Raw genomic sequence first — 26,629 nt, 5'->3', positions numbered from 1 at the left:
CTTTGTGATACAGTTAGAGGTGGAAATTAAAATTTCTCGATTCCTAATAAACCTTTTATCTTTATATATACATCAAATTGGATTGATTAGCATAGTTGGAATTAATTTTGAATCATTATGGAGGACAATTGTATCAATGTTCACTTATATTTAAGTATACAATAAAGTCACAAAATGATGAGAAACGTTAACTTTTCGTTTTATTCGGAAGTATGAGTAGTACTACCTTCGGTTTTTTTATAAAAGATAATTGAATCAGTAAAAATTGAGGTATCTAGTTCATAATATAGTCTAAATACATCAATTTTTATCTCTTGAATTAAATTAATTAATTATAATTTAAAGGATGAATTTCAAGTTTGTCTTTAAAATGAATTTTTAATTTTTAAAATTTACTATTCAACTTAGTATTACATGAATATATACGATCAAAATTCATTTTACATTAATGAGCAATTTTGTCAAAATTAGTTTTACATAATTAACTCATTAAAATAAAAAAAAGTTAAACTTTTGTCGTCACGAAACCAAACATACATTAAGAGTAAACTCATTTTCTTTACAATTTTTTTTCATGATTCTACTACTAAAAGAATCTTCTTGAAGTCACTATGTTTATCCTAATGATAAAGGATTACGATAGAAATTTTGAGTTCGATTTTAAGCTCTAATGTAAATTAACAAAAAAAAAATATATATCATCTTGACTCCGTGGTTAAAATAAGTTGCAACTCTTGTTTGAATTATATTGGCCAAGAAAATTTCGCGTCCCAATAATTTAGTGTCATGTTTTTTTTTCTTATAGGAATCTATTTTTACGAGTTTTTATTCATACAAGAGAAAAAAATCATATACTTTTGTTTATATATCATGGAACGCATATGATAATTATATTTGAGTAACAACAACGACAACAAAAGATATTAGTATGTAGTCAATGATAATTTATATATAACCTTCATATTCTTCAACGAGACACTTTTTATTTTGAATCAATGAGACACTTTTTATAAATGAATTAAAATATGAGGGCTCGCATAGGTCTATTTTGATTTGGCTTATTTTTTAGCGTATAAAAATAGTTTATGTAAATAAATAAATTTTTAATTTAATTCATAAGTTTTCACTAACTAAAATTGTATTTTTATAAGTTGTTTTTGTTAAGAAATCTTATATCGATTAAGAGATGCCTAAATATGTGTTTATATAGAATCGGCAATTCTCATCTTACAAGCCGACTTTGTAGAGTTGAGTATGGTACAACTCCCAAATCTAAGATAGTATCAGAGCCTCTTCACGATCTGCTGGACCGCTTGCTACCAAGTTTTCCTATTTACTTACATAGCTTGTTTCACATAAACTAAAAAATAAGTGAATTCACGGGGGTCCTAAACTGAACAATGCCTGAAAATGTGGTGATGGAACAATAACCACTCTTTTTTTTTACGAACCATTCTTTTACTCCTTATTGTTTTATATTATTACTTCATCCGGTCCTAATTATAAGAAGATATATATTTCATTTTTAAGTACATTGAAAGTTTGATGTATTTAGTCTATAATATTGTCTAGATACATCAAATTTTGAATGTATCTAAAAACTAAACTAAATGTTTTCTCATCATGAGGACTACAGGGAGTATTGCTTTTTTATTGTTCATTTGTTCTATTCTATTTGTCTAAAATAAATAAATAAAAATAAGAATTAAATAAATTCATTTCGAGTGATTTCTCCGCCATACATATTGTCCAAAAGTGGTGTATTGTCTTAAAATTGTTGCAAAATAACTAAGATCCCTAATTACAAGAGATATCACACTACATATGAATAGTTTATCCTACTTTTTTTTTTTTGGTTGATAGTTTATCCTACTTTTATTCCAACCAAATAATATTAAAAAATCCCATAAAAACTATATTTTTTTATAAAACAAAAATAATAATAAAAAAATTAAAGGGGATTTATAATTAAAAAAATATAAGTTTGTTTTATTAACCATCTAGTTTCTAGGAGAAAGATGTCTGATAATCTAGAGTGTGGTCATGAGGTTTGGAAAACCAAGCCAAGAATTATTTTCACTTAAGAACTTATTTACCAAAAAAGTACTAATTTTTCTTCAGGTGGTGAAGTGACCGACAACACGAGTGAGCTTATCGGAAAGAAAGTGCAACTTTTGTTCTTTCCTTGCTCTCTTTCGCTCTTATCTCACCCTACCTTATTGACAGTTTGGGTGCAGGACCCTAGAATGAATCAAATATAAGGAGAGGTGACCGAGTCACTCTTATACAACTTCTTACCTCTGAGACTTGAGAGTCGGTGCCTCTTTTCTTTTCCCAATCAGATTAAGCTAGCTCATTTCAAGGAAGCAAACAAGTGCTCATAAAGCAAGCAAATCCTGGGAGTGGGGGTTGAGTAGCTCAATCAATTTACCCAAGGGTGAAAGTGAAAATTACTAATATACCACTAGTAATTATTAACTTCAACTTTTTATGAGGTCTCATAACGTTGCACACTCGATACATGATATTGGGTCAGCCTTGTTTATGAGGACCGATGCCAATGAAAATCGAACCAACACTTCATACATACTATCCAAACTTCTCACCACTAAACAAAACAAATAGCTTAAAGTAGTATTCTTTATTTCTTAATATCTCTGCCAACTAAACTATAAAAATGAAAACTCATCATATTTCTCGATAAATATATAAAAATCTTAAACAGCTATTTAAAAACGAATATGGAGAATAAAGTTTTTTCTCCAAGTGATCTCTTTAGCATCTAATACCAACCCTTTTTTTTTGGCCTTTTTAACAAATAAAACAAAAAGCAAAATAAAATAAAATAAAATAAAATAAAAATGATTACCAAATAATCAAAATGAAAGACCCACACAAATCCATCTAAGAGTATTATCACACGCACACATACAAATCAAAATCAATCTTAAATCCTTTGATAAAGAAATGCAGAAAAAATCATAACACAAACACTTCCAAAGATTACTCTGTTTCAGTGAACTTTCTTACAAATATACAAACAAACTAGTACTAATGCTTCTAAACGATGTCGTTTCAACCATTCCACAAAAACACCAATAAAAACCCTAATTTCACTTCTCCGCCATTGAAGAACACCTTGCTCAACTCCAAAGCTACTCAATCCTTCAATCATATGGTCCTCGCCATGCAACTTCACTCCCTCACTGACCCCAATTCCAAAACCCTAATCCCCAATTTTGACCTAACACTTCCCCTCTCTGATGAAATTCTCCTCAAAATCCTCTCTAAACTTCCCAATTCACAAACCAAATCCAATTCACTTGTTTCCAAACGCTGGTTGAATCTTCAAGGAAGATTAATTCGTTCGTTAAAAATCTTTGATTTGAACTTCGTTTTATCAGGTAGGTTAATTCATAGATTCCCTAATCTCACACATGTTGATTTGGTTCCTTCAACTTTCGTCGTTTATCCTCAAAACGGCGCCGTTTTAATCACTCACCGTGTTGTTTCAATGAGAGTTGATAAAGAGTGGTGTTTCGGTTTTACAGAGGAAGAAAAAAAATTGTTACCAGTTGAAGCAATTGATAAGGGACTCAAAGAAGTAGCAAAAGGGTGTCCGAATTTACGGAAGTTGAAGGTAACAGGTGGGAGTGAAGAGGGTTTGGTTACTATTGGGGAAGAGTGTGTTACATTGATGGAATTGGAGTTGCAGAAATGTAATGATGATGTTTTGCGCGGTGTTGCGGCGTGTAGGAATTTACAAGTGGTGAAGTTGATTGGGTGTGTTGATGGGTTTTATGAATCGGTGGTTTCGGATATTGGGTTGACTATTTTAGCACAAGGGTGTAAGAGGTTAGTGAAATTGGAGCTTGTTGGTTGTGAAGGTAGTTTCGATGGGATTAAAGCGATTGGGTCGTGTTGTTTGATGTTGGAAGAATTGGTTTTTGTTGATCATAGGATGGATGATGGATGGTTAGCTGGTGTTTCATTTTGTGAAAATTTGAAGACTTTAAGGTTTGTGTCTTGTAAGGTGATTGATGGTAATCCTGGATTGGAAGAACATTTAGGGTTTTGTGTTGCACTTGAAGAGTTGCATTTTCAGAAATGTCAGTTAAGAGATAAGAATGCAATGGGAGCTGTTTTTTCGGTTTGTAGGGCTGCTAAGGAGGTTGTTCTTCATGACTGTTGGGGGTTGGATGATGGCGTTTTCGGTTTAGCTGTTGTTTGCAGGTAATGTTTGAAAATTATTAAAAATATTCGCTTTAACTTTCATTTGTTTTTAACTTATCTGAAGATCAGTTTCAATACTCATGTTATATGTTTTTAAATTTTGAAAATAATAGCTATGTTTAGGGCAAATTTGTACAGAAAAAATCCAATCAAATTTGATAGTTACATTTGGAGTTCCCTTTGATATCGTATGGATGAAATGGAAAATGTTAATATCATGTTAAGGCAAATGTTTAATGTTGATTTTGATAGTCTTAGTTGACAAGTTAACTACATGGAAATGTGACTAATCTAATGGTTGCTGTTTCGTTTTCAGGCGGGTAAAACTGTTTGACATAGAAGCATGCTCATTACTTACAACGGAATGTTTAGAGTCAGTAATTGAATCATGGAAGGATCTTGAGTGCCTTAGAGTCGTCAATTGTAAAAATATAAAGGATAGTGATATCTCTCCTGCACTCGCTAACTTATTTACCATTCTCAAAGAGTTGAAATGGCGGCCAGATACAAAACATCTTCTGTCATCAAGTCTTGGGGAGGTAAACATGGGGAAAAGAGGCGGTAAGTTTTTCAGGTGGACATGATGCTTGAACTAGCTATATACTTGCAGAGTCTATAAACAGATACTTAATAACACAGTGATACTTGTACCATTATGTAATCATGTAGTTAGTTTACTTTAGATGGTTAATTAGATATCGAAAGTGGAAGCTTACTGGAAATGAATTTGAAGCAGTGAGCAGTCACTTGATACTGATATTGACCATTGATGACGACCAGATGGTTGAAATTCAGAGTGTTGTATTTGACTGAGACACAATGTGAGTCATCCGATCTTTGACTGTAGTGTGTCCGACAAGATTAATACGTTATATCCTTTGACTAAAGATGTAATCTGATATGATTTTAGGTTATATCCTTCACTTAGAGATGTAATTATGTTTACTAGCATAATCCAGTTCACTCTATGTAACTTTTACTCCAGCATTTTTTATTGTTCTTTGTTGTCTTCCATTTGAATAAGGGACTTAATAAGAGATGTAATTATGTGTATGTAAGAATAACCCATTTCACTATGCTATCTTTTGTTTTGCATCATTTTCTTGTTGTTACTGCAGCAGTAGTATAGTTTTTTCTTATTCTTAGCATTATTTTTTTGGTCCAAGCCAATGTAGAAGCATCAATGCTGCCACTGTCATGGGTTGGGTCTATGGTCCATTTTTTTTTCCACCACCAGTATTCGGCCTACTGGACCGCCTAATCTGGTTCGGTAGTCAGTTCTGACATAGTGGTTCCAATCCCCTCCCCGATTGCAGTTGCGGGGGATCAAATCTTGGTCCTCCCTACCAATTTCAGGGCCAATAACCACCGGACTAACTAAACCATTGTTTGGGTCTATGATCCATTTAAATATTGTAAATATGAAATAATAAAATAATATACTGAAAGTTACTACTCCCTCCGTTCCAAAATATATGTCGCTTTTGACTGCTGCACACATGCCGATGCATAATTTTGACTGTTAATATCTTTAATTATATATTATTAAAAATTATAAAAATTTAATATTTAGAAAGTACTCATTGAGACAAATTCAACAACATCTTATATGCTAATATTTTTCTTTATATATTAGAAAAAAAGTATAGTCAAAGTAGATTAAGTGAATAGTGCACATAGTCAAATTGTGACATATATTTTGGTACGGAGGTAGTAACAATTAAGAATCTCAATGATTGATTATGCTTGAAAATATGAAATAATAAAATAATAATTAAATTTGACTAATAATTTTTGACCAAGTATGAATAACAATTTAAAACCAACAACTAATATATTGATGCAATATGTATCTATATCTATACTATATATAAAGAGAATACATAGAGAATACATGAGAAATTCGAAACCGGACAATTCATTTTGTTTGGGTTGATAGACGAAATGGTAAAGCCATTGAAAACTCACCCATAAAGTGGAGTGATCAGAGTTCAAACTCTGGTCCTGGCGTCCAACACTGACAATTTCGACATTTGTGTATAAGGTTTGGTTCCGTTTTGAAAAAAAAAATAGAATTTGAAATTCGACCCGAACAATTTTATAAAAACACATTCAAATACCTGTAATAAATTTTATTTTTAAAAAAACATGTAATAAAATTCTGGTTTATGTGATTTTTTTAATTGACTTGAATGCAATTTTACCCCTGTTTTGAATAAATCTGAATTTTACCCCCATAATTTAAAATTTGGAATTTTACACCCCCCATTTTATAATTCTTTGGATTTTGCCTCCATGGACTACAAGAAAATCTGGAATTAGCTACGACAGCATTTGTAGCTAATTGGTAGCTCGTTTCTAGTAAAACATCATTCTTGTCCAAAATTATGAATGTGAAAATTCTCAAAGCTGTTGTTATCTGTCCGAAGTTTATTATGGCTGGCTTTTGTTCTAACTTCTAAGTTCATGACTGACTATTGACGTGCCTTGTATTTTTTACAATATGCTTGTTGTTTTGTAAAATTTGATACCCCAGTGGAATCAAATTTTCTTTGATATATTTTGTATTCCGTAACAATAACGATGTCTAATTGAGATTAGCCCTTTACTCTAAAGTAAAATATTCTAGTCTTTCCCTTGTAACAATGTTTGGTTGAAATATGCAAGATTTAGAAGGTTGGAGTGACCGATGACCATTACATGCTTACTGAAATCGATATCATGTTTTACAAATATTGCAAAAATTACAAGCCACCTTTTTGAGTATTCAATTTTAACCATTCCCTTGTTACTATTTTATGTAAAATAGTAAAACTTCTTATGTTCATGAATCAGCTAAGAATTCCATAATATTACGAGTAAATGTTATAGAACAATAGTGTGAATTATTGTGTTATAATTAATTGGTAAGTGACTTTAGATCTAATTCATGGTTCGGTCATGATGTGTTGAAATGTAGTGTCATGGACAACAATGATGTTTTAATAAAAAAAAAAAGCTACCAATTATCTACAAAGACTGTCGTAGCTAATTCCATATTTTCTTGTACGGGGGCAAAATCCAAAGAATTATAAAATATGGGTAAAATTCCGAATTTTAAAATAGGGGGTAGAATTTCGGATTTTAAAATAAGAGTGTAAAATTCCGATTTATTCAAAACAGGGCATTTAAGCCTTTTTAATTTTTGTGGATTGCTTAGGGTTTTATTTTTAATTTTTAATATACCCCTAAGGCCCATCCATAGGAGAGATTTCCGCCACCTTTGCAGCATCTCCACCATCGTATGTACTCATCACCACAACACAACATTAAACTCGAGAATAAAAAATTCAAAAACAACATAAATAGATCAGTCTTTTTTTTTTTTTTTTTTTGGACAAATAAATAGATAAATAGATCAGTCTTAAAAATATAAAAAAAATCAGAATCCATATATATTTTTTATTTTTCCGACCCTGACCGCCTAATCTGATTCAGAATATTAACCATCACTACAGATGTTGCTGTCTTCCTCTCCTAACAAGAAAAGGATGAAAAAATATTCTTCGCCGTCGATAAGAACGGCAGATAGGGATTAGTGACTTGCCGGATCCAATATTGTGTCACATTCTCTCCTTTCTCCCAACCAAAATTGCTGCAACCACAAGCGTTCTTTCAAAGAGATGGAAACCAGTCTGGCTCTCGGTCCTAACACTCGACTTTGACGACGAAACCTTCAAAAGTTTGTCTTGCTTACACCATTGTATGCACTCAATCAAATTCTTGCGAGACATCACACTACCTATCCATTCGTTTAGTTTCAAATGTGGTAAACATCTTAGTTTCGATTTCGATGTCCAAAAGATCTATCAAATTGTTACCATTCTAGGAATACAAACCCTTGTTAAGTTTGTACTACAACAACAACGAGGAATACAAAACTTCTACCTCGCCCCGTCGATATATTTTCCCCTTAAAATTGAATTACCTTCTACCATTCTCAATTGTAGAACACTAAAGGTTCTTAAGTTGAGTAACATAATTGTGGGAGATATTTTTCATCACATGGACGTGCATTTACCTATTCTTAAAAATTTTCATTCGAAGAATGTTCGTTTTGAATGTCTTGAACATCTTGAGAAGCTTTTATTAGGATGTCCGGTTCTAGAGGATTTGGTAACAAAAAGTAATAGTTGTAATCAATTGGAAAACCTCGAAAGCCTTCGTTCCCAAGAAAAGTTTAAGGCCTTACCTAATTTGATCAAAGCAAGGATGAGTAACGTTTATATGCCATTTACTATGGTTTGTAAGGCAAAGATTTTGCGTCTAGATCCCGTAAGAATGTGATGTTTATGAATTAACGTTTAGTGAAATTGTGATTTCACACTAGTATACGTTTATAATGTTGTGTTTCGTGTAATCTGTGCAGTCGATCGTGACATGTTACATGGAGCTTCCCATGTTTCAAAACTTGAGTCACTTGGAGATTAACTTTAAATATATGAATTGCTATAGGAGGTGGATCTGGTTGCTAATGATGCTCGAATATTCTCCCAAACTTCAAAATCTTATCATTCAGGTTTTGTTGATCTTTAGAACTTTTTCCTTATTATTTTTTTGTGATTTTTTACTTACTAACTCTAATTCAAATATGTGTAATTGTTGATAGGATCTAGACAAGGCAAATGATAAATAATGGACGGATCTAACCGTTGAAAAATATTGGATGGATCCGACGATGGTTCCAGTATGTCTTTCAACACAACTCAAAACATGTTGCATTAGAGGCTACAAAGGCACGAAATTCGATCTCAAATTTGCAAAGTATATTATAGAGAATTCGAAAGTTTTGGACACTATGACGATTAATAGTATAAGTTCCATGGATATAAATGAAAAGCATCAAATGTTAGTGAAATTATCTTCATACACAAAGGGCTCTACAACATGTAACTTTTTATTTGATTGATCACACTGCAACATATCAGCAGCAAGAGATTCTAAATGTCTACATTGATTTGATTTTTTGTTTAATAAATTATGTTTGAATTGAGCTCTTGCCAGCACCATGCATTATTTTCACATTATTATTTTGTTGCATATAATTGATTTCACATTATTTGGTTCTGACTGGATGATGTTTCCCTCACATTGGAGTAAAAAGATATGCAACTCCACATATTTGTCAAATTAGCATGAAGCAATATTCAGAAACAAAATGTTTCCAACCTACCAATATTAAGAAACAAATAACCACCTTATTCAATCACTTTCTATGTCCGACTCATGAGATCTCGATGTTTTTTGAACTGATCTAGCACCGATCATAATATTTGCCGATTCTTGGATTGAACATGATGTACTCTGCTTCATCTTATCAGCAGTATTTCAATGTTATCCAAGAGGCCTAAGCCCGTGAGCCGATTCCTTAGCATTTCGATAGTAGTACCATAAGGTGGTATTCCTTCATCAACCATCATCTCAAAGTACTTACATGCCTTTTCTAGCTTTCCCTTCTTCTTACAAAGACCGTGAATCATGACGGAATACGTCAAGAAAGAAGGATAAAATTTCTTGTCCCCCATGTTTTCCCAAACTTCAGTTACCTTGTCAAACCTTCCTATCATAATCAGTAATTATAGCACCATATATGTTATACGTATGGCGATCAGGAAGACAGTCATCTTTTTCCATTCTAGGTATTAACTTTAGAGCCTTATTGACCTCACAATGGTAAGCTTGTATTCCCCGAATCACCAACCTTACCCCACCTAGAAATCAAAATGCTGTAAGTTTTAGGAGTTAACAAGAAACGACTCTTAGTTTGATCAAAAAAATTGTTGAGCCTGCTTAACATGCTTCTTTTTGCATAGAGTATACAAAAGCAAATCAAAATCAATAATAGTTGGCTTGATTCCAAATTCATCCATTCTAACAAAAGACCGAATTGCACCATCCGACAGATCAGCTTGGCTATATGCATTGAAAATGATCCAAAAAACTTCATTAGTGATTTTACAACTAGAAGATCTCTCATTTCTATAAGAAAATCCCTAAGTATGGCAAATTGTTTAGAACTTGCTAAGGTTTCTACCAAAATGTGGAAGCTCTCGACAACACTATGGTGAAAACCCGGAATTGATTAAGCCCAAAGAAAGAATCTGTGAGCTGAAAAGGCAAGATGATTGCACCTTTTCAAAGTCTGTTCAGTTAAATGAGTCGATACTTGTGTTGTATACGGAGTGAGAAAGAGTTCTAGATCATGGTGAGGGTGGCGGTGATCACTGACTATACGAGATATCTCATTGACAATGAGCCCGTTTGAATTTGAGTTATTTTTGAGCTTATGAAAATAGTTTGTTTTATGTTAATTTATAAGTTTTTTTACTGACAAAAATTGTATTTTTATAAGCTATTTTATCATAAAATACCTTGAAAAACTTATAATAATAAATAAAAACTTATTTATTTACATAAGTTGTTTCGCATAAGCTCAAAAAAATAAGTCAATCCAAACGGACCCAATGTCAACTTGTGGGGTTGGAAAAGAGTAAAATCGATGGCAATTGAACTTGTGAGGGAAAACGTAAGAGGCTAACATGATTTTATGCTTAGAGAAGTGTGATTGGAAAGCCATTTTTGAAGATTGTGATTGTAAGAGATATATCAATATACTAGTGTTCATTGAGTACTTTGTTCAAACACCTTAGGTTCAATATTAAAATATGCAGATTTGATAGTTGAAAAGGTAAAACCAAAATCAAACACTAACCATAGTAGCTGTGTTTGTCTTCTAAAATAATAAAAATAATATTATTCCTAACCAAAATATTGTTAGGCTTTGTTTCTTAATTAAAGATAAATATGGTTCAGAAATAAGAAGGAAACAATTTAGTTCTATATATAGATATATCGTATAACTTCCTATCGAGAATAATGTGTAAATTTTTTTTGAAGATTTTATATTTAAATATATTTTAGTTTTATTTAAAATAAGATGATATTCTATAAAAACAAAAAATAAGATGATATTAGAATTTAAGATTTATATTTCTGTTTAAAATTTTAAAGATTTGTTTAGAATTTAAAAGATTAGTTTGTTATTTAAAAATATGATTTGTTTTTACGTAGCTATATATTATATACAAAACCACAAAAACCATGTTACTTCCATATTAGAAACACTTTTCAGCCTTACTTCTCCTCCAAGGAATCTTCCCTTTGCTTTTGACGTTTCAAGTAATCCAACACTTATTTTTATTTTATTTTTTTAACCCTCTATTGGGAAGGGAGCCCTAGTGGTCTAGAGTTCGGCCGCGAGGTAAGTAAAGTCTGACCAAAAAATTGTTCCACCCAGGTTCTCCCGAAATCCATCCTTTGGTGAAGCTCATTAACCACTTGAGCACAATAACTTGGTTAGTAATCCAACACTTATTATTACTCTTCTTGTTTTCTCTTTACACATAGTGTGTGCTTCACTACTAGTTTATTTTGAAAGGTAGGAGAAGAATCAAGAATGGTTACACCAAGGCAACACATTGAAGATATAAGAAGAACAAAGTTCTCTATTGGAGGGGAACCTAATCTTTTGACTGAGGACCTTCATCATGCTGTCAAGAATCTCTCTTCTGAACTTTACACAAAAGATGTTCATTTTCTCATGGAGCTCATTCAAGTATATATAGTTACCTTTTCATCTTTTTTAGTGTTTCATCTCTTACCTTTGTTAGTATATATACATGCATGTCATTTAAATCCAAACATATAAACCCTAAAGTTAATATTTTTAAATTTAACAGAATGCTGAAGACAATCATTACATTGAAGGAGAGAGTCCAACACTTGAGTTTGTTATAACTTTTAATGACATAACTGCTACCGGTGCTCCAGCCACATTACTTATTTTCAATAATGGAAAGGGTTTCTCTCCAAAAAACATCGACTCCGTCTGCGGTGTTGGACGATCAACAAAGAAAGGCAATAGGAGCAGTGGTTACATAGGAGAGAAAGGTACATCACATTCTTATATTTAAATGTTTCTTGTTAATCAAGGGATTAAAATAATGAATCTCGGCTACCTTGAAGAATTAGTCTCTACAGTTACACGCGGAGGATACCTTGGTTTACTTAAATTAAAATAATGTTTGACTTTGGATATCCATTGATTATATTAGCCAAATTGAAGAAGGTGATGCAAACATGTGACATAATCTCTTCTATGATTGAATTTCAGGAATTGGTTTCAAGAGTGTGTTTCTTGTTACTGCTCAGCCTTATATTTTTAGCAACGGATATCAAATACGGTTCAATGAGCGGCCTTGTCCACATTGCAGTATTGGGTATATAGTTCCTGAATGGGTTGAGGAGAAGCCAACCCTTACTGACATAAAGAATATATATGGTATTGGTAAAGATTCCCTTCCAACTACAACAATTGTCTTACCTCTGAAGCCGGAGAAGGTCGAATCTGTTAAGCAGCAGCTGTCGAGCATTCATCCAGAAGTTCTTTTGTTCCTTAATAAAATGAGACACCTTTCTGTCAGAGAAGTTAATGAAGATCCCAAAAATAATGCTGTAACTGCGATATCTATTTCAAGCGAGATTAATTTTGTGACGAGGAAAAACATGAATGCTGAGTCTTACATACTCCATCTCTCTGCTGACGAAAATAGTGACGCCGGGATGGAATGCAGCTACTACATGTGGAAGCAAAAGTTTCCGGTCAGGTTGGAAAACATGGTCGAAACAAAAAAGGATGTGAAAGAGTGGGTTGTGACATTGGCATTCCCAAATCAGGAGAGGCTTTACCGCGGTAAGACCTTACCGGGGGTCTACGCATTTCTTCCGACAGAGATGGTCACTAATTTTCCTTTCATAATTCAAGCAGATTTTTTCCTTGCTTCATCAAGGGAGACAATTCTATGGGATAATAAGTGGAATCAAGGGATACTTGAATGTGTACCATCGGCTTTTGTAGATGCACTCAAAACATTTGTTGCAGGATCAGTTCAAGCTCCGGTATCCAACTTGCCTTATTTGTTCAAGTTCCTTCCAATTGATAGTTCTCCTTTTGAGAATTTCAACCAAATGAGGAAAAAAATCAAAGCAAAACTGCATGAAGAAAACATTTTACCTATTGAGACACACACAAAGCAGAAGCAGTTCTTCAAGCCTTGCGAAGTACGCAGGCTACTACATGAATTTTGGAATATTTTGACAAAGGCCAACGACGAAGGAGTATACTTTCCTGACTTATCTTCTCATGATGGGATAAAAATCTTGAGTTCTTCATTCGATAAAAAGGAGTACCGTGACATACTCAAATTTTTAGGGGTGAAACTAGTGAATATTGATTGGTATGCAAAGTGCATCCAGAGTTCTAATCTTGTGCATGAAGTATCAGAAGATGCCTATCTTAAGATTTTAGTGTTTGTTGCTAGGCACTGGTTTTCAATGTTTAAAGGCTCCAACATCATTAATATTCCATTGATTAAATATGTGGCTTCTGATGGGATTCCGTCTTTTTTCAGTCTTCGTGAATGCAGACAGCTAGGTGCAGGTGCCAAGCTAGTAAACATAGCACCCTCACTTGAGACTTGTACTTATTCTTGGCTGATCAACTGGAACGATGTATTTTTATGTGAGACAAACCAGTTTTTTATGCCAGAAAGCACGCAACACGCTATCTCTCAATTTCCCAATAAGCGTTTGTTTTTTTTGAACGGCAAATATATTATTATTAATAACCAGTCTCCGCTCAAGACGAATAGAGGCCGGAAAAAGCGGAACTACAAAACAAAGGCGCCGTATATAAGCGGATCACAGTTTCCCAAAAAGTGTACGTCGTTGGCTTGGTTAGCAAAAATATTTAATATTGGTACTCTGAATGTTTACGCTTTTGCTAAAGTCCTCCTCGGTTCTATTAATAATAACAGCGAATTTGCCATTGCATATGCTCATTTCTTATATGTAGCTTTGTCAACGGGTTATTTGTCAAGTCTGCAGGTTTCTAGCCTATGTAGTTTTATGCCACTTGTGGACAACTATGGAAATATAACTAAAAGTAGAAAAGGGGTTCTTCTGCCTGCAAATGTGAGCAAATGGTCTGATTTGATTATTTCTAATCCATGGAGAAATGAAGGTTATGTTGAGCTAGGAAAAGCATACCTAAATGCATCTTCTTATGCAGGCCAAAATACAAGTTCTATGAAGGTTATTAATTTTCTCGAAACCTATTTTAAAGCTTCAGACATACCTTATATATATCCACCAAATGCTGGGTTTTCGGCAGCAGATACACCACTTACCAAAGACAATGCCTTTTTGCTTTTGGATTGGATTCGGAATCTGAGGTGTAAGGGAACAGGCCTACCGATGAGGTTCTTGGAATGCATAAGAAAAGGCAACTGGCTTAAAGTTACATGTAGTAATGGTTACATGCCTCCTTCAGAGTCATTCTTAATTGGCTCATCATTGATAAAATATTTGCAAAGTAGTTTAGTTCTTGTTGACATTGCCCTGATTGACGAGAGCTTCTATGGGGATAGAATACATGAGTACAAACTGGAGTTGACAATGCTTGGAGTAAAAAAGTTCAGTTATGCGGAAGCATTCGAGTTCATTGAAAGAGAACTAATGTCTCGTGCCGCTTCTTTCTCTTTACAAGGGAGTTATGTTCTTTCGATGCTTAACTTCATCCAATATCTCAGGAAAAGTCAGATTCCTTTGGACAAATTTGTCGACCGCCTTAGAGTGGAAAGTTGGCTAAGGACACCTTGGGGTCTTAGGTCTCCTGTGGGATCTGTATTAAATGATTCTAGATGGAAAGTTGCATCACAGATTAGTAATATACCTTTCATTGATAATGATTATTTTGGTCACGAAATATATAATTACAAAGAGGAGCTCAAGTTGCTAGGAGTGATAGTTGACTTACTTGGAAATCACCAAGTTGTCATCGAACATTTAAAATTACCATCAAATTTGTCTTCTTTGACAGATGAGGCTGTTCTTTTGATGCTTGAATGCATCAAATACTCGAATGCCCCGACTAAACTATTAAATTCACTGAAGGGAACGAACTGCTTGAAGACAAACATAGGTTTTAAAACGCCAGACGAGTGTTTTTTGTATGATCCGGTGTGGGGCTGCATTTTAAAGGTATTCAATGGTTTTTCTGTTATTGATCATGAATTTTATGGGGAGAAAATTTTCAGTTACAAAGATGAGTTGAAGCAAATAGGGGTGCTTGTTGATTTTAAGGATGCCATCAAAATATTTGCTAGTCTTTTCGAACAAAAGGCATTGGAAACTTCAATTAACCAACAACATGTTATCTCATTTCTCTCTTGTTGCAAGCAGCTGAAGGGAACCGACTACAGTTTCCCTTCTGATTTCTCAATCGTCCTAAGTAAAATGAAGTGGTTGCATACCGAGGTTGGTGGTTTTAGGTGCCCAAGAAAGTGCATTTTATATGGTCCGGAGTGGAAATCGATATCTTCCATAACTTGTCTCCCTTTCATTGATTATAACGACAGACGTTTTGGTATGAGCATATATAAGTACAAGGAAGAGCTGAAGAGAATCGGTGTTGTTACTGAATTGAAAGACGGGGCGAGGTTTTTGCCTGAATGTCTGAGTTTTCCTTCAAATCCTTCCAACATTACTCCTAAAAGTGTATTTTCTTTGCTGGAATGGATCCGACTTCTAATGCAAGATCACAAGCCTACAATAGAAGATGATGATTTGAAGAAAAGATTGTCCCAAAGTTGGTTGAAGACACATGCTGGTTATAGGCCTCCAGACAAATGTTTGTTCTTTGATTCGAAGTGGGGTTCTTTCTTGAATCCAACCGACGGGCCTTTTATTGACGAGAACTTTTATGGACCTAAAATTGCAGTTTATCAGAAAGAACTCAATGCAATAGGGATCACTAGTGAAGTTGAGAAGGGATGCTCCTTGCTTGCCACACACCTTGACTCTCTCTCTGATCATGGTACCATTGTGAAAATATACAAGTACTTATGTGAACACAATTGGAAACCTGAGAAGAGAAATGCAAAAAAGATTTGGATTCTTGATGAAGTTAAAGGTGGTGGTAAGTGGGTTGATTCTCATGAATGCATCGTACACGACCCTGCTAAACTTTTCGGTTCAAAATTTTATGTTCTAGAAGATATCTACGATAGCGATATTCTTCTCTTTCTGTATGTTACAATGGAAGTCAAGAACAAGCCCTCACTAGAAGATTACGTTGACCTTTGGAATGATTGGGGGAGTTCAATGCAGCAATTGTCATATGATGAGTACTGCAGATTCTGGATGTCTATCTCGAAACATTTGAGCACAAAACAAGAGAAAAAATTTGCTGAGAGTTTGATGAAACTACCTGCAACATCAGGAAATAATAAAATATTTCTGGTAGATAAGGAAGATGTTTTTATTCCTGATAACTTACAAATGAAGAAGCTTTTTGAGAGGGAGAAAGTTTTTGTATGGTATCCTCAGCATAACATGACACCGTTGTCTAAGTGTAGACTATCTGAAATATACAGAAAAACCGGCGCTAAAAACATCTCAGAATCACTGTGCAAAGAAGAATCATCCTTAGTGAATGATGATGTTAAACCGAAGCATGTTGATCCAAATAATATTTTCAACTTAAAAGGGTTGGTTAAGCTTATACTTGGTTTTCTTGCATGTTCTAACCTTAAAATGGAACCAAATAAGAGACATGAAGCTGTTCAAAGTCTTCTCAACTTGAGCTTCCATGAAACAATGGAGCCAATCAATGTAAGCTATAGTTTGTCACTATCATCAGGAGACATCATTACCAAGAAAGCAAACAAAAGTGTATGTTGGGAAAGTCAAAGTTCCAAGTTTATCATCCAAAATATGGATGGTGATTCATTGAAATATGCTACAAGTTTTTCTGAAGCAATATCTGAGGGTGTTTTGTGTGAGAATCATGATTATGTTCCTGCACTATCCGAACTAATCACATTGGGATTTTTTCTGAAATTCAAGATTGAAGAAATTGATTTTTTAATGGAATCCAAGTATCTGCAAATTGACCATGAAGATGAGAAGTTCCTCAGTTCTGTCTTCGCTTCTGACTAAGTCATATATTGCCACTACCTGTGCTCTCTTGATAGAATGTTGTTTTTCAGTTTGCTTGTTTAGTTAATTTTGAAATTTTCCTCTAAGTGGATATGCACTAATTATGTTTAGACATGTTTATCATTATGTATGACTGAAATACTGTTTACTGTGGTTACAATATTTTGCTTGTCTTACACTCTTACTTTTATCTGATCTGCACTTGTTGCACTTTATAGCACACAGGACAGCACTTAATTAATAATTATGGTCCTAGATTTTCAGTGTTAAAAATTTCCATGATTTCATATGAAAAAAACTATTGTTTATATTTTTGAAACACTCAAAACCCTTATTAAAGGGATATTTAAACTTTGGAAAATTCTAATGGGATTATGAGTGTCATTTAGTGCCCTTAAACTTTATTTGATATGCAAAAATAAAATTTGAAAAAAATGTCAAAGATATATATGGAGTCTTATCCCCTTTACCTTGCTCGGTTGTCAAATTTTTAGTATTTAAAAGAAATAATAGCATTGTGATCAAAATTATTTAGTAAAATAATCAAAACATAGATATGAGTGTTTAAGTATATCATGGACTCATAGACCATTTATTTAATTAATATTAATATTAGTATTAAAATTGCAAATAAAAACATTAATATATATTCTGTAAAAGAAATACTAATATAAAAAAAAAATGCAAAAGGTGAGATGTGCATCTCAAATAGAATTATTCACTAGAGGAAACCTATAGGAGAAAAAAAAAAATTTATGGGTTAAACCTATAGGCAGTGTTATGAAATATCTTTGATTTAGTCCAAGGATCCGATTTTCTCATGTTGGAGGAAATAATGTAGGGGATATAGGCCCTTTATTAAAAATTAAAAGATAAAAAGGGAAGGATTTTGGAATTTTAAAGGAAAAAAAAAAAAAAAAAGAGGAGAATTTGGTAAAGTGTTAAGATTTGAAACATGAGTGAAAATGAGAGAAAATAACATTAGAGGATCATTTTTTTTCATATGTATTTTTTATAACACATTAAGGCACTCATTCATGGTAATCAAAGAACCTTCTGATGTGTTGAGCACTTGGCTTAAAGTGATCAATGCTTTAACCATCTCTTTATATTGAGTTTCATAAAACCTTGATAAAACTGGTCTAGATAAGTTCCATAAATGGTGCTATAAACTTTACCAGCTGCTATAGTCCTACAGGAGGACTAGTCTTTTTCATTCCAAAATTAGGTATTCATTCAATTGAATTATAAGAATTCAGACTAAAGGCATATCATATTATGGTATTATCAGGCCACATATAATGTGAATATTTCTAAAGTTAACAGAGGCAAACTGACCAAGCTCACTCTACCATATGCATCATAGATATGTAAAGGATATAAAGGACTACAAAATGGACACGAAACAAATATGACACAAGTTTAAAACATTTAAGTAAACCTATTGAAGATAGACATCATAGGGCCAAGAATGGATAAACATTCAGAATCAATCATGAAACTTAATTCAAAAGAGTATTACTACATTCATGGATAATTAATTCAATATCCAACATCCTTCAGGTATGTTCTGTTGTCATAGCCTTCCAAATGCAAGGGGGCTTTCAATGCTTAGCCTTCATGCGACTAGTCAGATGCTCAGATTTCCTTATTTTAGAATGCCTCTTTTTCATTAGATGTTTTGTCTCCTCAAACATCATTATTTGTGCCCACTTCAAGAAATTTCCAATACTTTCTCATTCCAAATGACACCTCTTATTAAATTGTGCCTCTCACGATCCCTAACCTCAATCTTCTTGAAGGTAGACCATCCAAGGTATCATGGATCACACTCAAAGGAAGAGTTATACATACTTCATAACACAATATTGTGACAACCTGTAAGACTTTCTTTGGATCTCAAGGCACATTAATATTCTACAAGCATAACTTTTCAATCTTTTGACTAACAGACTAGACATAATATTGATGTATCTTGAAATCCATGCAACTAAAAATTTGCCACGAATCTTTGTATAATCAACTATTGTCAATATCTATAACTCTTTCTATAAAAGGAAGAGTTTGTAAGTTATTGAGAAGGTGCATAAGTTATTTGGATGACAAGTTTGTGCCTCGCTTACAATGCAACTCCATTTATTCTTGTAGTATGTGTCTATGTGAGGATCCCGGCCCGTTCAGTGTCAGAACGTTCTCAACAACCATTAAAACACCTCAGACAGAGAACCATCCCACTATGCTTTCTTGTTCTCTTTCTTCTTCTCTGACTCAACCTTTACCTAGCAGCAGCATTAGGTGAAGTGTTAGCAAAGCAAGAACTCACTCTCAATTTATACTATATTCGTTTACAGTCTAATCTCTTCTCCATTCTTAATTGTCATCTTTTTTTCTTTTGTACTTTTTAGCTATTTTCTTACTTCTTTTCATTGCTTACTTTTCCATCAAAGGTATACACATTCACATTCCCCAAATAGAATAACACTCAATAATTAAACGCTGCAACTTATTGCTAAATCGTTGACATTCAACATTTCACAGCTTTTATAGTAAAAAAAAAAAAAACATTTTTTTGACAAAACATTTCACAGCTTTTAGGGATATAAAGTTAGAGATAATTTGCATCTCTAAAGAAAACTAACCTAAATAACCCATTCATCTAGGCCAAAGAAGCTACTAATACAAAAAAAATAATAATAAACACCGAGTATATAATTAACTTAAGACAACAAGAAAGTCTCATAACTCAAAAGTACCTCCTCGTGAGAAACAATAGTAGCTCATCTCCTATATGGCTTCAAATGATAATTTTGAAACTCTGAACCAAAAGTTATGGACTCTTGATCAAGCCTCTTCTTCAATCTCCTCCAAGTCCTCAACATATCAGACTGAATGAGACCCCTATAAAGTGTCTCAAAGGTAACTTTCTGAGGAAGAAACCCTTTCTCTATCATCTCAACAAAATATTGGCAAGCTTCCCTCCACTTCTTCCTCTCACACAACCCATGTATCAAAACCGTATACGAATCCAAATCCGGTCCAACCCCACTCTCCGTCATATCATTCCATATCTCTTTAACAACTCCAATCATATCCGCCTTCAAGAACATGGCAATTAAAACTCCATATGTATGCGTCGTCGGCTGGCACAACCCATCTTCCTTCATCTTCTTAAAAAACTTCAAAGCCTTATCTGCATCCTTCCTCCCTCTATACTCCTTAAAAAAACAATTATATGTCGCAGCACAAGGACTCACACCACTCCTCACCATCTCATCAAGCAAATCCTCAGCTTCTTCGATCCTCCCACACGAACAAAGACACTTAATCACCGAAGTATAAGTAACCACATTGGGACAAATCCCTTTCTCCTTCATCAAACCCAGTTTATCCAAAACCAACTGCGGCTTATGCCCCCTACTATAAACATGAAGAACAATAGAAAAACTAGTCACATCCGGTTCAATCCCACACTCGCGCATTTCATCAAACACCTTCTCCGCATCCCTCACCGTCCTCTCAAACCTCTCCTCCGGATGCAAACTAGCCTTTCTACACATCCCATTCAATATAACATTATAAGTAACAACATTAGGTTCAATCCCTTTCACCTTCATCTCATTCAAAAACGACATCGCTGTCTTAAATCTACTAATCTTACACCACCCATATATCAAAACAGTATACATTTTCACATCAGGAACAAATCTATTATAATTTCTGTTAAACAATTCACAAGCAAGTTTAACATAACCATACTTACATAACGTATCAAGCAAGAAAGTAAAGTGTTCCGAGGTTAATTTAGTGTTTGTAAACGGTTCGATATCTTCGAAAGCGCGAATCGCTTGTCTAGTTAAGTTAGCCGAAATTAATCGTTTAATTAGAATGAAAAATGTGGTTGGTGTTGGAGGGAGATTGTTTTGGTCCATTTCAACGATTAATTGTGAAGCTAGGTCAAATTGATGAACTTTGGAAACAATGTCGATTAGGAGATTGTAAGAGGAATGTGAGAGAGGTGGATTTGGGAGAGATTTGGAGAAATTGTGAAGGGAGAGTGCGATTTTGGAGTTGTGTTTGAGGAGAGTTAGGGTTTGGGTTAAGAGATTGGGGGTTAGGGTTATGCCGTTGAGTTGGAGTGAGGATTCTGAGGAGTGGTATGGGTTGTGGTGCGTGAGGAGGATTTTGGAGATTAATTCGGCGTCGTTTTGGGTTGGTGGTGGTGGTGAGGTGGTTGTTGAGAAGAGGCGGAGGAAGAGGAGGGTGGTTTGGGGGTGGTGATTGCGTTGTGAGGGTTTGAGAAGAAACGCCATAGCAATGAGGAAGAAGGAAATGGTGGGATGGGAGTGGGACTTTGGACATAAATCTTTAGGGTATGTTTGGTTGATAAAACAAATTTTTGGAGCTTTGTGAGATTTCAAATGAACGATAAATTATTTTTAAGAGCTTTGTGTGAATAGTACAATATAGTTAATTGTATCATTCAATTTGAGATGGAGGGAGGGAATAATATCATAATGAAGTTCTCTGACCTACTTCGGTGCATCTCTAGGCGTGTGTATTTTATAGTCTCCCCTATGGGCTATGATGCTAGTGATTGATTGAGGGTGACTGAATCCAACACAAAAATTAGCCTTAGTCCATTTCGAAACAATACCAACAATGAAATTATTCAAATTGTAAGGGTCGGTCATATAGACCCCTTAAACAAGTGACGATGGGTTAAATCTACGACTTTTATGAAGAAAAAAAATTGATTAGAAGAATAAAATCCACTTGTGTATCTCACAAATTCTTCGACGTAGATTAATCATCATTAAACAGCTGTTCATACCTATTATAATATAATAACTTAAAAAAGTAACACACAGAATTGATTAATTGAACTTGAAACTCCACAATCATATACTATTGTTGTACTGCTTATTACTTGATCTACTAACAAGGAAATAAAAAATGGCAAAGTGATCCACTTCATAAGCTGGCTCAAAACAAGTGGGAAAGGGGGATAAGTAGAGTAGCCAATCAACAATCTATTTGTGATAATAAGTGGTGTGACATTTAGCATTTTTCTAAGACAACAAGTAATATGGCAGCATTTCCAAAAGCTGGTTTCAATTGGATATTCTCATGTCAAACATGGATATACTATTGCTGTTCGGAAAATTCTAATATGCACAAGCATATGAATGTGTGCAGTCTATACAAACACCAAATTATGAATAAGATAAAAAAATTTATATCATACATCCTATTCAAAACCACACCATAATATTTTCAAGTTGGATCCTATCACCCAACTCATGTAATAAAATTTCAGAAAAATTCTTTTAAGTTGGATCATGTCATGACCCGTTTTCAATCTCTTCGAAATCACAACTTCATATTTTTCATTAGTAACAAAAAAAAATTAATATTTTACCATAAAAAAAAAAATTAATATTGTTCATCTTCTTCAACACACTTCATCCTCATTTCAACAACCCATTCACATCATTCCTCTTCATCAATCACTTCAACTTCTTCAACAAAGTTCATCCTCCCTCCCTCTTTTCCATTGCTTCTCTTTCTCTATTATTGATGTTCTTTATTATCATTATTATTGTTATTAATTAATGTTATATTAGTAGGGAAAAAAAAAGACAAGAAACACAACAACACACAAGAGCAACAACAACAACACAGCAGCACGCATCCTCTTCCCCTATTCCGCAAGGGATTGAAAGGGATTGAAAACAAGGCGATTAGAATGAATACCCAATCAATCGAAGACAATACTGGCAAGCTTTAGGAGAGACGAACGATGGCTGCAGTCGTTACCTTATGTTCAATATTGTTCTTCCCTTTTTTTTTTTATAAAAATAAAAATAAACTAGAGGCTCCTCTAACTTTTAACCAGATAAAACTTAGCGGCTCCGTCCACAAATCCTAGCTCAACTGGCAGAAATGTCGAAATTGCTAGTGTCGGACGTCGGAACCGGGGTTCGAACCCCGGTCACTCCTTTATCATTTCGTCTATCAACAAAAAAAAAAAACTTAGCGGCTCCTCTAACTCTTCTCTAGTTCTATAAAAATTAGAGGCTCCTCTAACTTTTGAGTAGACTAGTTTTTTTTATTCTCGTAGAGATTTGTGTACACTAGTTTTTTTTAACTAAGTGTAGACTATTTTTTTTTTAACTAATTTTTTTTGATTAATTTGGTACTCCTCCGTTACATTTTTCTGGTTGATTTAGTTTAGTAACACCAAATTAACAAATTGTAATTTTACATTTTATTTTTTATTATATATTTATTTTAATTCACTCACTAATTATTTTTTTTGCACACATTTTTTTTAATAAATTTAATATGTTATGTACCAAAAATAATTTTAAAAAAAAAAATTAGCTTTTCATATATATATATATATATATATATATATATATATATATATATATATTGAATCTTTTTTGGTTTCAACAACTACTCCTAAATATTTAGAACATGAAGAAATTTAATAAAAAAATAAATAAAGTTAGGGTTTATAATTCTTTCAAGTTAGGGTTTTTTATGATTAATTTGACTAAAAAATAGTAGAATTCGGGTTCTCGCACACTATTTGAGTTATGATTCGTTCAAGTTAAGGTTTTTTATGTCTAATTTGACTCGATAATAGTTGAATTCGGGTTCTCGCGCATTAATTGAGTTATGATTCGTTTAAGTTAGAGTTTTTTATGTCGAGTTTGACTAAAAAATAGTAGAATTTGGGTTATCGCACATTATCTGGTTTATAATTAGTTCAAGTTAGGGTTTTTATGTCTAATTTGACTCAAAAATAGTCGAATTCGAGTTCTCGCACACTAATTCAGTTATGATTCGTTCAAGATAGGAGTTTTTATGTCTAATTTGACTAAAAAATAGTCGAATTCGAATTCTCGCACACTAATTAAGTTATGATTCTTTCAAGTTAGGGTTTTTATGCTTAATTTGACTAAAAAATAGTAGAATTCGGGTTCTCGCACATTACCTGGTTTATAATTGGTTTAAATTAGGATTTTTATGTCTAATTTGACTAGAAAATAGTCGAATCCGGGTTCTTGCTTACTAATTGAGTTATGATTCGTTCAAGTTAGGAGTTTTTATGTCTAGTTTTACTAAAAAATAATCGAATTCGGATTCTCGCACACTAATTGAGTTATGTTTCTTTCAATTTAGGGTTTTTATGTCTAAATAATAGTCGAATTTAGGGAAGAATCGTTCAATTTAGGGCTTTTATGTCTAATTTGACTCAATAATAGTCGAATTCCGGCTCTCGCATACTAATAGAGTTATGATTCGTTCAATTAATGGTTTCTATGTCTAATTTGACTCAATAATAGTCAAATTTTGGTTCTTGCATACTAATTGAGTTATGATTCGTTCAATTTAAGGTTTCTATGTCTAATTTGACTCAAAAATAGTTGAATTCGGGTTCTGACACACTAGTTGAGTTATGATTCGTTCAATTTAGGGTTTTTTTTGTCTAATTTAACTCAAAAATAGTCAAACTTACTAATAATAATATAGTAAAGTTAATTAATATCAAACTTACTAAATTACCCTAAATATTCCTCATAAAAATTATAATTTTTTTAGTAAAATATACACGAGACCATTATTTATCACTGAAACATAAAAAAATTGAATAAATAAATTTACAAGAAAAAACGCAAAAATTCCACTTATATTTTAACAGTTTTTTTTTTACAAAAACAAAATGATATTCATTCATTCAATTTGATAATTACATCAAATACAACCACATAATCAACATCGCTAAAAACGTAAAGGATGAATCTGCGAACAAAACTCACAGCATCCGAGTTAATAACATACAACGGTAAAATGCCTACAACAAATAATATGATAAAGTTAAAGTCACCGAAGTATCCATGCCTCCGAATCTGCAACGTTGAAGCTCAATTCATTGGTTGAATATGTAATTGACTGAAGCCGATATTTTCAATAAAAATCAAATGAACACCGCAACAATACGGGACAACAAAAACGTCGCACAAGACGATGAACAACACAACGCCGCACTCGGACGACGAAATCACAAAAAGAAAACACAAAAGATCAATACTTTGCTTAGATCACATGTAACCTCTCTCGATCCAACCTAATTATTAAGGAGGAATACTTTGCTTAGATCTCATAGACCACCTTCACGAGTAGTCCACCATGGACAAATGATCAATACTATTATAACGAATACAAATTTACAAAATTCACCATTGAATTGAAAGTGTATATCATATAAATTATCCATAAAAAAAAAAGCTTTCAATCGAACGGTGAAATTTGTATTCGTTATAATGATTTTTTTGTAAGTATATTCGTTATAATGTTATTCATAACAAGTCCACCACAAACCACTTATGAAGTAATCCATATTAAAATTTGAATAAATGTGTGCGTGTTATCCCATATTTTAGTCGAGCTAAAATATGCATTAAAACTCTTGTTTAAGTAAGTGTTGACTACATTCAAAAATGCATTAACTTTGATTTTCATAAAGTAAAGAATAAATGTCTTCAAGAATAAGAGAAATCTTGTTTGAGTTCTCTTAATTATGAAAGTTAATGGTAATGTGTTTAAGAATAAGAGAATTCTAATGGAAAATATTTATAAGTGTGAACCTTGTATCATACTTTAAGTCAAAAGGGCAAAAAGGGAAAGAAATAACTTAGTTTCTTTTCTCATATAATGTAACAATGCCTTTCGATATTTCTTTCTTTCGATCACGCCTGTTAGATCGAAATAAAATTGGTTGTGGACTTAGAATATTTTCCTTATTTCAGCTTTAAGTTCAGTTCGATTTTGACGGATGCAACATTCCAAGTGAAGGTTTATTTCAAATGCAAAGGGATACATGAAAGAAGATTAGTATTAGAACGTTAGATAGCAGTTATCATCCTTGTAACTGAAATTCCTGGCACACAGTGGACAGGTGTTGCTCAAGGTGTAGCAACACTTGTCTGTTGTAGACAGATGTTGTAACTGGTGCGCCAACACTTGTCTATAAACAGAACCAATAACATAAAACAACACAAACAGTAAAGTAAATAACACACAAGAGTTGTTAACCCAGTTCAGCCTAAAGCCTACTCTGGGGGATACCAATCCAGGAATGAAGTCCACTATCAGCAGTATTACTTTGAAGCTAAACTCACCCGTTTACAACTTCTCACTTAATCACTACCCAATGACCCTTCTACCTAGGAACTCCTAGATATGAGACCCCGTCCCAATTCCCACCTTAGCAACACAGACAGCGCTG

The 26,629-nt window shown here is 33.4% G+C and overlaps 3 protein-coding genes and 2 pseudogenes across 4 annotated transcripts; 3 read left to right on the top strand and 2 right to left on the bottom strand.

Annotated features, from left to right (window-relative positions):
• Positions 1-2,892: 2,892 nt before the first annotated feature.
• LOC123916679 (F-box protein At5g07670-like) lies at positions 2,893-5,331 on the top strand. Of its 2 annotated transcripts, XM_045968196.1 has the most exons (3): positions 2,920-3,404; positions 3,552-4,233; positions 4,550-5,331. In XM_045968196.1, the coding sequence occupies exons 1-3, from the start codon at positions 3,068-3,070 to the stop codon at positions 4,815-4,817; spliced, it is 1,287 nt and encodes a 428-aa protein (XP_045824152.1). In that variant the 5' UTR covers positions 2,920-3,067; the 3' UTR covers positions 4,818-5,331. The 2 variants fall into 2 exon arrangements, with proteins under 2 accessions (XP_045824151.1, XP_045824152.1); XM_045968195.1 differs by having other exon boundaries at positions 2,893-4,233.
• Positions 5,332-7,977: 2,646 nt separating this feature from the next.
• Positions 7,978-9,205, top strand: LOC123915411 (annotated as a pseudogene).
• Positions 9,206-9,414: 209 nt separating this feature from the next.
• Positions 9,415-11,386, bottom strand: LOC123915409 (annotated as a pseudogene).
• A 342-nt stretch (positions 11,387-11,728) lies between these two features.
• On the top strand, positions 11,729-17,331 carry LOC123913312. Its single transcript, XM_045964017.1, has 4 exons — positions 11,729-11,887; positions 12,012-12,222; positions 12,446-13,925; positions 14,058-17,331. Exons 1-4 carry the CDS (start codon positions 11,729-11,731, stop codon positions 17,329-17,331), a joined length of 5,124 nt encoding a protein of 1,707 aa, XP_045819973.1.
• A 1,412-nt stretch (positions 17,332-18,743) lies between these two features.
• Positions 18,744-21,811, bottom strand: LOC123917560 (pentatricopeptide repeat-containing protein At2g13420, mitochondrial-like). The gene is made up of 2 exons (XM_045969317.1): positions 20,085-21,811; positions 18,744-19,610 (listed from the first exon to the last, which is right to left on the bottom strand). The coding sequence occupies exon 1, from the start codon at positions 21,639-21,641 to the stop codon at positions 20,109-20,111; it is 1,533 nt and encodes a 510-aa protein (XP_045825273.1). The 5' UTR covers positions 21,642-21,811; the 3' UTR covers positions 18,744-19,610; positions 20,085-20,108.
• Between the last annotated feature and the right edge of the window lie 4,818 nt (positions 21,812-26,629).

The sequence above is a fragment of the Trifolium pratense genome, linkage group LG3, assembly GCF_020283565.1.
Source record: "Trifolium pratense cultivar HEN17-A07 linkage group LG3, ARS_RC_1.1, whole genome shotgun sequence".
NCBI lineage: Eukaryota > Viridiplantae > Streptophyta > Magnoliopsida > Fabales > Fabaceae > Trifolium > Trifolium pratense.
This window is presented reverse-complemented; position numbering and strand designations above follow the sequence as displayed.

What these genes read in the sequence shown, in the direction of transcription:
- LOC123916679 (XM_045968195.1), top strand. Translation starts at nt 3,068, where the DNA reads ATGTCGTTTCAACCATTCCACAAAAACACCAATAAAAACCCTAATTTC. An exon ending in GGTTTAGCTGTTGTTTGCAG is followed by an intron (nt 4,234 to 4,549) that starts GTAATGTTTGAA and finishes TTTCGTTTTCAG; the next exon opens with GCGGGTAAAACTGTTTGACA.
- LOC123913312 (XM_045964017.1), top strand. Translation starts at nt 11,729, where the DNA reads ATGGTTACACCAAGGCAACACATTGAAGATATAAGAAGAACAAAGTTC. An exon ending in TGGTTACATAGGAGAGAAAG is followed by an intron (nt 12,223 to 12,445) that starts GTACATCACATT and finishes ATTGAATTTCAG; the next exon opens with GAATTGGTTTCAAGAGTGTG. An exon ending in TTTCCCAATAAGCGTTTGTT is followed by an intron (nt 13,926 to 14,057) that starts TTTTTTGAACGG and finishes AAAGTGTACGTC; the next exon opens with GTTGGCTTGGTTAGCAAAAA.
- LOC123917560 (XM_045969317.1), bottom strand. Translation starts at nt 21,641, where the DNA reads ATGGCGTTTCTTCTCAAACCCTCACAACGCAATCACCACCCCCAAACC.